The 12,342-nt window shown below is 37.8% G+C and overlaps 1 protein-coding gene across 1 annotated transcript in view; it reads right to left on the bottom strand.

Moving 5' to 3' along the window:
• LOC149779548 (uncharacterized) overlaps nt 1-12,342 on the bottom strand; it is an 85,026-nt gene that overhangs the window by 31,140 nt on the left and 41,544 nt on the right. The window contains exon 12 of the mRNA XM_089938442.1: nt 3,582-3,673. Within this exon, the coding sequence (XP_089794568.1) occupies nt 3,582-3,673 (92 nt within the window). The remainder of the gene's footprint in view (nt 1-3,581; nt 3,674-12,342) is intronic.

Here is a 12,342-nt window from a genome sequence, read left to right on the forward strand (position 1 = left end):
TTTTTTAAATAAATCTTTCACCGAATTTCAAACACAAATATATTTATATAAATAGCCGATCTGTTTTAAATGATAGAATTAGTTTATAATATAATCGGGTGAACGATCGAAGTCATTGTCTTGTACAACTTCATAACCTGCTAATTCCGGTCCGCTCCAACTTCACTATGGTGGTTGTTCCAGGTCCTTTCGCTTTATCAATTTTCCAACCTCCCTACTGTCTCGCCTCTTTTCTGCCCTCAAACTTTGTATGGGTACGTGGATACGTCAGTCAGTGGATACTTCAGTGGATACGTCCGTGAATATGTCCGTGGAGCTATTTCCCCTTACAAAATAAACAGAGACAACCTAAATATTCTGTCAGCTGTCCTACTGGGAACAGATCATTACTCCCCTCTCGTTATGCCAGATATCGTTCTATCGGAATTCCAACAGACCAAAGGTTGTCTGGTCAAGCTAAACATGGCAGACCATAAACAAACCCCGTTTCACAAGATTAATGTACTTCCTAATAGCTATATCATCTCTGATTCCCATTAACAGTACACGAGACATAACGGTTCCGTTCTCGTTTCAGTTACACAAATGAATAAATGAAATTCATTATATGGCTTAACTACGTTTTTTTTTTAAGCGAATACACACATTCAAGTCTTCATCATACGTGAAATCGTCTAAGATCGGTGAATTCACACGGATTCTCGAAACTCATATCAACTAAAGTCATGCATGAAATTCTTCGATTCCTATAACAATCAAGACGACAAATTCAAACAATTCGTCAAACTTATATAAAGAAGACTATTGTTCGAATTCAGATATCTGAACTCACCACAGTTATACGCATATCAAGAATACTGATCTATGGATTTAAACAAATAAATTCATGCAATTATGAAAAATTAAATTCAAGCAAATCATTATATTGCTATCAACGAACTACGTGAAAATGACGCAAGTACCTTGTGCTTTCAAGCTCTGCTCGCTTCTACTGCCAAAATTGTGTCCGTTGATTTTCCAGACATCCGGTCCCTTAAGACCAATGTTTTACGAGAGAATTTCTTCCAATTACGAGAGAATTTCTTCCAAATTCAGTCTCGGAGTCCCTTATGTATTTACTCTTGCAGGAAAATTGCAGACTGACAAGATTTCTGTCGATGAGGCAATTTGACCCCACGAAAATTTCGTGTGGGACCCCGCCCATTTTTTAGCGTAACCAATCAGGATTAAATATGTTTACCGCCTTTTATAATTAGGCGCCAAAACTGAGGTCAGCATAACTTATAGAATTCCAAACAACAGATCTGGAAAATTTCAAATCGTATAGTTCCGATAAAAAATCGATAGTACCCTTGCCTTTTCAAGTCGCCTAACGGTTAAGTAAACGAAGGCTTAATTAAGAATCACTTCCTCTCCCGACACAGACATTAGAGATAATTGCAGTATAGTGATTTAACAAGCACCTGTCTCCATAAATCTAATTAATTGTTCTCTGGCCCAAACTGTTGTTCCCTTCTTAGATCGACAGAAATTTGCATCCTTACATACGCGATCTCGAGACACAAAATATAAAGTTAGTTTTAATCGTAAGATCTCTATATAGATCGTATATTCAACCCTGAAAGATGTGAATCTCTCTTCGTACGGGTGAATGGGTTATGCAAAGCTCAATTTTGCGCATAATGAAGATCAAAATTATCTTCTCACTGACTCTTTCGAGTTCATATAATTGAGACTCGAGTTAGCCGATATGATCTTAATGGCTTGCCATTAACGTGAAAACATTTAGTGTTCTCGAAGATCGAGTATTTGATCTCGCGACAGGCAATCATATACGTGGTTTATGATCATGTATATGAGACATATCAATTAGCATTCTCGAGGCAAAATATGCCATATCGTAACTGCAGATCGCCAAGCAAGTCTTTATTACTATATCTCATATCCGAGACCTGAAATCGATTATTTCTGACAAGAATGGGTCAATCGCTATCTAAGACGCGATCTGGAGATAAATCATTCGATTCAACGAAATAGTTCTCTGACTGGCCCTCTCTCTATCGTGCATTCGAGCTCGAGAACTAACATTATTACTTGATAAGGCGAGTCAAACGACTTTTGATTCACTCGAGATCGCGTACTGGAGCTTCGAATAAATTAATTCAAGCTTCGAAAACGCGAAATGTTGATGGCATACCATGTAGTTCGATTACTCGAAGCAGAATCAGTTCAATCTTGCGCAATCCAGAACTCATTTGCATGTAATGGTGATCTCAGTTTCAAGCATTACAGAAATCACTTCATTAAAAACTATTCTCATTGACTCTCGTAAGTTCACGTAATTAAACCTCGAAGCGTTGCATTCTATGGCCAAAATGGCTTGCCATACCCTCAGTAGTCATGGTGACCACTTCTATAGTTAAATGTCTAATGGGAATTAAAAAGATTTCTCGAATCAAACAGAATGATGCTGAACTACAATACAAATAAAACTTGCATAGCGTATATTCAGGTTCTGACTTTTCCAACAGAAAAACGAATTCCGAAGGGATTAACACAGTGTATTATCGTAAAGAGGGGTGGGGTTATACATATATGACGAAATAAGGTTTCTCTTTGTTATGTTCTGGTAATGCATTTTTTACACTTCATATTGCTGCACACTGGAATACGAGTCTTTAATTAATCTAAAACAGTAACGTAACATAACGTACTTCGTCATATGTCGTCATACGTGTACAACACGAGTCAAAAAGTTTCCGTGAGAGATCAAAATAAAATCCGTATATATCTGGTGATATTTTCACGATCTACATAATCAATAAATTTTAAATGAGCTGCTGGAATATACGCAAAGATCAGTATACAAGCATCATCCAGTTTGCGAGTCGACCACTTAACACAACGTGCTCTCTCTCTCTCTCTCTCTCTCTCTCTCTCTATATATATATATAAAATCTGTCAATCCATCTAAATTGTAATTCGGCACCATATGTGCACAAGTCAAAATCACACCGATAGTCATCAGATATAGTTATTTACCCATGAAGATGTTATCTATACGCGAAGTAAACTCAAGTTTCTAAAAAAAAAAAGGACCTAACTGTCGAAATGTACAAATCCTTCTAAAAAACATTTCGCGTTTTATCGGTGCTGTATACATTTGTTTTGGACAAATAGCTTCATCCAATGATGCATATATATAATTCCATTCATCCTTCTATCTCTATCATCCATCCATGGTTATATAGATAGATATTGACTACATCCCTTGACGAATGAAACTTTAATCGCTCTTTTAAAAGATTTTATATTCTGATATGCTATATCGCTGGGTCGATAGATGTAACACAGAGGGCGTACAATTTTAAATATACATGCAGTCAAAAAAAATTGAAGAAATTATCAATATTTTCTGTATTAAAATAAATGAAGGTCAAAGCCTGCATGCCGAGCTTGTGATTCAAGCCTTGCTTAAATACTAAACAAAATCATAACCAGCTGACGACGACAACGTTGGAAAAGTAACTGCTGTCACGTGCCCTCAACAAAAAATAGGAGTGTGCAAATATTTTACCCACCTGCCATGTACCGAGTCCGATAACAGGCATTTTAACCCCATTGCTGAGTGTGAATGTTGGAGTCTCCATGTCGACCTCACGTGAGTTATCAACTGTTTACAGCGGTTTCCTTCCTGTGTGCGAAGGAAGTCGTGAAACGCTATACTAGGTTATATTTATACATCGACTTGTATGGTGTCTGCAGCAAAATCTTCGTGCAACCCATGACACCCTATGTGGCGAGCTGTATAAAGACGCCAATAGTACTGACAACAGCAATAATAATAATACTATATTAACAATAATAATAATAATAATAATAATAATAATACTGACAACAACAACAACAACAACAACAATAATAATAATAATAATAATAAATAAATAAATAAATAGCAACAGCAAGAACCAGAATGTTAGCTATAGGTGACCATAACCTTTGCTACCCTCTTTTTGACATTACATTCTCTGATTTGCCTCACGTTCATGTACATTGTGATGCGCGGACTTGATATGCGTGACCTCATTATTTCAAGTAGTCATAGAAACCATGACATAAGGTGACAGACGGACATGTAAAGGTGGGTATCGTATAGATCAAATTGAGACAGACAGACCCTACTACCAAAAAATATATTATGATTAGTCTTTAATCAGGTGGCGGTCAACTGTAGCTGTAATCTTCATTATATATATATATATATATATATATATATATATATATATATATATATATATATATATATATATATATATATATATATATATATATATATATTAGGTGGGTGTGCGGGCGGGATTTCATGATACATAGTATCCAACGTTCATAACTCAGTCGGATTACATGCAGGATATTTGTTTTCAAACCGCTTTTAAAAACACAAAATTTAAGGCATTTACCTGCGCTTGAAATTAGGAAATGTACATTTTACGTGATTAATTTGTAATGAATAAATATTGCTTTACGATAACTTTCTGTTTTTATGCTTCTTTTACAAGTAACGATTTTTTGTCTCTGTAACTGTGGCTTGTAATACCACTAATCTCTTTACCTCTGCCATGGTAATGGGGGTGGGGGGAGTAAAGATTTTACAAATCACTGATATCTCATTTCTGTCCGCATGGGTTCAAGTTTGTGATCGGTCAAGATGAGAGTGTCAGAAAGCTTGCCAGTAGCTTCCCCAAGTTTGGTGGTGCTTACCCGGGTTCTTTCTCCACCAGATATACCGGCCAAGTGCTAAAAAATGATGTTAGAGCGAACAAAACTATTCCATCTGTCCATATTATGTTTCAGTCGTTGATTTCTTTTACCCCTCCGAACGGAATCACATAATAGAACCACTCATTTGGCACTGCGGATAGCGAGTAGTATATTGAATGATAGTACTGGACCCCTTGTTGAATGCTTTAACCAGTCTTTCAATTTCTATCACAGTTGCTTTTTACGGAACTACCTCTGGTTTCTTCGCATTCGCTAAAATCACATCTGTTTTGAAGCAAACTTACATGACGCACGTGTTTCAATACACTATTACAGGTAGTACACATTTATAGAAAGAGGTGAGAAAATCAAAATTAAAATAAAACCTTTATCATACTCTCAAGAGTACGGTCGGTGGACAACGAACCCTGCACACTCGTGTACTGTTTGACAAAAATTGCATGGAGATATTTTCAGGAAAAGAAACAATGTAATCAGTGTTCCTAATGATAACCTAGTTTTTAATCTACGTTCTTCATGTGTATTGTATTTGTTTTTATTACAGAACATTCTGCTTGTTAGTTCTTTTTGGGTTGTTTTTGTTGTAGGGTTTAACGCCATTTTCAGCACAGGATAGGCTATACATGCTGGCCAGCGTAAATGGTAAAGAAAGAACCCGAGAAAATCCCGGAAAGAACCACCAACCCAAGAGAAGCTACTGACAAGCTTTCTCACATAACCACATTAACCGAACCCGAGACTCGAACCCATGCAGACGGGGGTGAGATGGCAGTGATCCTTAACGGTGAACGCTTAAGACCACTCGGGGCCCCGTTTTGGCACATTGATTAAATTTACAATGTTTTGATCTTCAGATCTGATTCTGCTCCTCAAGAATCCCAACACTGTCAATTCAGCTTAGCAATGTTTCACCCAAAACTTAACATCACATCCGTATTTGTAAAAGGAACTTTTTTTAAAACAAAAAATCCCAAAATATATGCATGCTCTGAATATTTTACAGTAAATGCATCTAAATGTCAAGCACGGCATAACAAAACTAAATTAACTTACGACAGTGTTTCCCTTTACGCATATTTGTGCGTCAGGAACGCACACTGGAGAAAATTGACGCACACATTTTGTTGCCGTGCGTTTTTTTTTTTTGTTTTTTTTTTTGTTTTTTTTTTTGTTGACGCAAAGGGTTTGCATAATGAGATAAGGATTTATTTAATAGCCAATACTTTGGATGAGGGATGGCATCGTGTATATTTCGAGCATAGGTATAGTCTGGTTCCCTGTTTCGTATGCTGACTGCGTTGCACATCGCTATATGGAGCATACGAAACAAGGAACCAGACTAGCATAAGCAATGTTATGACAGAGTAGCTTCCTCTAATCTCACGAGCTCTCACGCGATTTCCATCGAGCTCAGCAAGATGTCATCCAGATGTTTAACCTCAATGCTTGTTGCACTAAAATGTCATCTCAAGATTAAAACGGCGTGCATTAAGAATCATTAGACAAGAAAGTGAAAGAAGCAGAACAAAAAGAGTAACTGTGGATCTAACTTTAATGAAAAATGGAGAAAATAACTCCCTTGACTGGAATACAGCCCATCCATTGGGACTACCTGTTTAACTTCTGATTGCGTGATTGCGAAGACTGCAAAAGTGAATAGTCCTTTCGTGACAGGGTTTAAGAATTTTTAAAAATCTGCCCTTGTTTGCCACAAGATATCTGGAGAACACATTATCACCCAAGACGTTCACAACAAAGAAATTGGTAAACTTGAAGAGACAAATGCGTTATTTGGATTACAAAGTCAGGGGGTCATAGCAGATTTTGTTGGTTTTTAATTTTGCTGCATGCAATACAAGAAAGATCTAAAAGTTCAAGAGTAACTTAATAAAGAGAAGATGAATCATTAGCCTCTTCGATTTTTGGATAAATGTGTTTTAGGACGAAGTATAACGAAACCGATGATAGTACACATTCTATGACAGACAGTAAATTAACTGTCATTTGGTTAAAAAGATTTATTTGGCTTTTTGTATTGGCTTATATGTAATGTGTTGGTCTATAATATTGATACAAAGAGATTATAAGGAGTGTTAAAAGTACGTCTTTAAACCAAAAGAACATTGAACTAATAAAATTATTCTTAGAATGGACAATGCATTTGTGTGTTAATTGTGCGTGTTGGTTTATTTGTGGTTTATCTGTATTTTGAGAGAGAGAGAGAGAGAGAGAGAATGTTGTGCAAGTTGCAATATCCTATTTCGAGCTGAAACAATTTGTCAGTTCATTTTTGACCGCCACACAAATCACTCTCAGGTAAATATTTACTATTTAATGTATTCCGTTGTTTGTACCAGCAGATAAATAAATAAAAAAATGTTAGATTTTGTGAAGTATTCTCTCTGCTCGGAGGAAAAGAAAACAACAGGTAATTGATGTTTCGACTCTATGGTCACAAACTAAGTAACAGAAAGAAGCAAACCCAACAAGCTTTGTAAAACTTAACAAATAATTTAAAAGTTATAAATGAAATTGTGAGAGGAGGTTACAGTAAGAAGTGAGTCCAAAATAATCATGACAGAGTTCTATGAAAATCCAAATGAATGAAAAGTTTCGCAATAATTTCAAGACCGAAAACGTACTGGTCCGCCAAAAAACGTGAAGTTGTCAAAATGGCGTCGTCCAGAACTCCTTTGAATAATTCACAATAGTTCCAAGAGAATAGTATAGTCCCAAAAAAATGAGCACCTTCTATTTCCACTGAACAATCCAAACAAATGTTTTTTCTTCTCTCGAATAATATCTAAGCACAACATAAAACACCTCTGCAAACTTATAACGGGAAAACAAGATTATTCAGTTTTCTCCTTATATATATATATATATATATATATATATATATACCTTCTGCTACGACTATATATCACAACATACTATACATGACAGATCGTACTACTCAATTTATCTCGAACTTGCCTCATCGTGTGACCTCGTCCAACCAATGGGAAGTTACTGAATTCTTCTAGAACCGTCCAAACCCCATCCGCCAAACAGAAATTAACCCAAAGTCGTCATTAAGTCTTAGTATAAAGATTATTATTAGTAATTGTCCAGACATACGTAAGCATCTATTTATAGATCCTATGTAAGTTTAAGTTCTTAACCCATGTTACGTAGGTAAAAGCTAACTAAAGATGAACTATACCATTTACAGCCATGAATACATATTACAAAATTCATTGACCAGGAGTTACAAAAATATAGATATAATACATAACACTGATGTCCATTACATTGCCATCAGATAAATCTAATCTCGATTCTTAAATACTGAAATCCGTAGACAACCTGTTCACAATTTTTACAATCTGATTAAAATTAGATATTCACTATCCTGGATGAAGATCGGACAGCGACCGCGTATAGTCATGTTTTGGTGATTTTTTAGTTAGCCACTGGAAATGGAGCTTTCAGAAATTTGAAAGTGAATCAAATCGATAGGCACTCACTGATGATCTTTAGCTATACTGCTCAGTCTCCCAAACGCGATGATACAAGACATCATCTAATTGGCTGATAAAATTAGCAGTTATGGTAATAACATATGTCACCAGAACATAACCCTTAAGTGGTCGCCGTTAGATCTTCACGTAGGACAGTGGAGATCTAATTTTAATCAGATTGGACCAGTTTACATACCCGAGTTGTTATGGTGCGATAACTTGCTATCAGGACAACATAAATATGTTATCAGTTTTATATAATCATGTCAACACATTACAATCGATAACTCCCCTTGTTGAAGTACAAGTGTCGTCTTCATCATTTATGCTCTTAAAATATCATGTTGTGACCTTGGTAGACATCGCCCAGTCAAGAAACAGTACAATGCAGTCAACCGGGAAGTCAAGAAGAGCATGAAAAAAGCAAAAGATAACTGGATCGAAGAACAGTTGAAAGACACTGAGGAAAACTTGAAAATGAACGACAGCAGGAAAGCATACCAACTGGTCCAAGTTCTGACAAGCACAAAACAACGGCGGGTAACCTCCTTACAGGACAAAGCCGGAAATTGCCTCACAGAAGGAAAAGATAATCTGGAAAGATGGACAGATTACTGCGCAGAACTACAACCACCAAGCCACAATAGATCCAGAGGTACTGAACGTCCCTCCACCAACTAACAACGACAGTCGCCTTATCCCACGTGAAAATGCAGAACTGATCAAAGTTGGGGGAAGCAATGATTAGCGCCCTCACAAACAGCCGCCACAAGATCTGACAAACAGGAGTATGGCCATCGCGTGGACCCAATCACTGATCATCATCCTCCCCAAGAAAGGCAACATGCAACAGTGTCAAAACCACCGTACAATCAGTCTTATAAGCCATCCAAGCAAAGTCATGTTGAGGATACTGCTGAACAGACTAAAGCCACAGGCTGAATAGATCATTGCCGAGGAGCAGGCAGGTTTCAGAGCAGGGAGCAGCACAACAGAGGAGATCTTCAACCTCAGGATATTGTGTGAGAAGTACCTCCAACACCAGCAAGATCTGTACCACGTCTTCGTGGATATCAAGAAGGCATTTGACAAGGTAGGGCATGCAGCCTTGTGGGCGACCATGAGACTGTTCAACATCAATGCGAACCTCATCATAGTAATAGAGCACCTCTATGACAAGGCCACCATTGCAGTATACTACAACGGCAGCATATGGGACTGGTTCAGAACGACATTCAGAGTCAGACAATGATGTATGCTCTCTCCCACACTAAACATCTTTCTGGAGAGAATCATGGCTGACACGCTTGAAAAGCATGAAGGGGCGGTCAGCATCGGAGGCAGAAGAGTCAACAACTTACAATTTGCCGACGACATTGATTGACTAGCAGGAGATGAGGAAGAATTATCCTAGAGAGCCCCGACAAAACCTCTGCTGCCTACAGCATGGAACTCAGTGTAGATAATACCTAAATGATGACCAACAATACCAACGGCATCATCTCTTACATCAGGGTCCAAGGTACGAAGCTAAAAACAGTCCACAGCTTCAAGAATTTGGGGGCAACTATAACAGATGAAGGATTGAAGCCTGAAGTACTCTCCAGGATTGCACAGACAACAGCAGCGCTGACAAAACTGAAGCCCATCTGGAAGGACAAGAACATCGCACTCAGTCCATATGTCAGACTGATGTACTCACTGGTGATCTCCATATTTCTATGTGCCTGCGAATCACGAACCACAACAGCTGACTTAGAGAAAAGGATACAGGCCACAGAGATGAGTTATTTCCGAAAAATCCACGGCATCACACACAAAGACCATGTCACCAATGAAGAAATACGACAAAGGATCAGACAAGCCATTGGGCCTCACGAAGACCTCCTGATCACAGTGAAAAACACGTAAACTGCAGTGGTATGGGCAGGTCTCACGATCATCAGGACTTGCCAAGACACTACTTCGAGGCACTGTACAAGGAAGAAGAAAGAGAGGCAGGCAAAGAAAGAGGTGGGAAGATAACATTCGAGTGGACAGGGTTGACACTGACGACTCACTGAGAAAGACGGAAAATCGAGAGGAATGGAGGAAGCTGGTTGTTCGGTCTTGTGCGGTGCCTCAAAGGTCTACCAGACTATGGGACTGATGATGATGATGATGATGATCATGCTCATGAATAGTAGCGTATTAAATATCATAATGTTCAACAGCAACTTTAACGTACTGTTAATATTACTTCGATATGGTTGGGTTGAAACGAGACGAGAGTATTCATATGGAAAAACGTCCTTCGTCGAAAATTTATAGAGACGTAATATCAAGTCGACTGTTAAGCTTCTAAAGGTCAGTTTTTACTCTGCTTTTTTGGTCAATACTCCTTTAATTGGGCTACATGAAGTTATTAGACGTCGCGATGAGAGTATAGCTAATAGCACCGCATCACTGGCATCGTTAGTATATTTTTGGACAGAAACCATCAACACGCTACTCCGTGATTCGCCGTTTCTCGGTGATTTCGCCTTAGTGATTCGCGATGGCATTGCTTCAAAACAATACCATGAATGTCCACGTGGAACGTTTGCAGTTTTCCAGTTTCGTCTTGGAAAATTACAAGCTTGCCGTGGGTCATGATTAAGAACAACCCTGCTTGTACACTCCACTTTAGTGGCAGACCAGGTCATACCGATATCAGCTCCGTGTTGGATTACTATGACTACGCGTCAAAAAATATCATCCGGCAATACGTGTACTATCAGGCCTAGTTTCTAAGTGATGACGTAAAATCAGTAAGCGTTTACGCGGGTGTGGGTGGTGAATGCTCAAGTGCATGCAATGTTTCAACAGAAATATGTCCATATATGGGGTTTTCTATCCGAGTTTGTAACGGTAGCATTGTAATGTAAGCCAACAGCAAATCTGTGTATGGCATCACGATGACACGGTAATGCAGTTTGGTCTTATCATGGTAAAACTCGTACATCAATAGCTTGGAAAGATCTAGTACCGTCGCGTCAACGTGATTGCTTTTCCGTTTGGACATGGACCGCATCATTGGCTCATCATGTAAATTATTGGTGTGGAGATAGATGTTGTAATTGTTTGGGGAAACTGAATCATATCCATCAACAAACGGATTATTAGAAGGAGCCTAACGATAGATCGCCCTTTAAATCACGACACGGATTCCTCGTTCGATAAACAGGCATTGATCAACATCTGAATATATTCTGATGTAATTCTCTAATATAATATTTTCAGACGAAAGGAAACAGTCTCTATTCGGGATGTGCTTGTCGATGTGTATTTCTTTGAGATTATAAGCATGCTGCTGATTTTAAATTCGTGCATGATAATATAACATACGTATTTGGTCAGTGTCATTTACATCAGTTTAAATTTGCTACCCCAGATGATCAATAGTGTGCCAAAAGACAAGTTAAAAGACTCAGAGGTTGTTTCAAACAAAGGTAATCTCAAACATTAATGCATGGTTCATACACATAAGACAAGTTAAAAAGCTCAGAGGTTGTTTCAAAGAAGGTAATCTCAAACATTAATGCATGGTTCATACACATAATTGACAGCAACCGTACATTATCAGATTTGACTTCAATTTTCATGAACAACCAAACTAAGCTCAACGATTCATTCCTCAACTAAAATGAACATTATTTTCCATGACTGTGATTCAAACCAGCAATGTCTTGATCAAGAGTATGACTCGATTAGTCAGCAAAGAACTCTAAACAAGTGAAAGAATTCATGCTTCAACTTAACAGCGCAGGTAAAGACCTGTGTGATAAACACCTACCATATTTGTTAATGTGAAAAATGAAGCAGCTTAGCCATTTTAAGTTACTGTTCCATAGCCTATTATGTCCATATCTCATTTTATCATAATGTTCCATTCATATTAACAATCAAATACAGTATGCTGGATCATTATCAATAAGACCATCTCTTGTATAAGACAAGACATGGTTGATGCCTCGATACTCAATTTCTTGCTCTAGTCAAGAAATCACTATTTCCTCCTTGAGAATTAATGATCCAT

Source organism: Sinohyriopsis cumingii, chromosome 17 (genome assembly GCF_028554795.1).
Source record: "Sinohyriopsis cumingii isolate HCF-2022 chromosome 17, ASM2855479v2, whole genome shotgun sequence".
Taxonomy (NCBI): Eukaryota; Metazoa; Mollusca; class Bivalvia; order Unionida; family Unionidae; genus Sinohyriopsis; species Sinohyriopsis cumingii.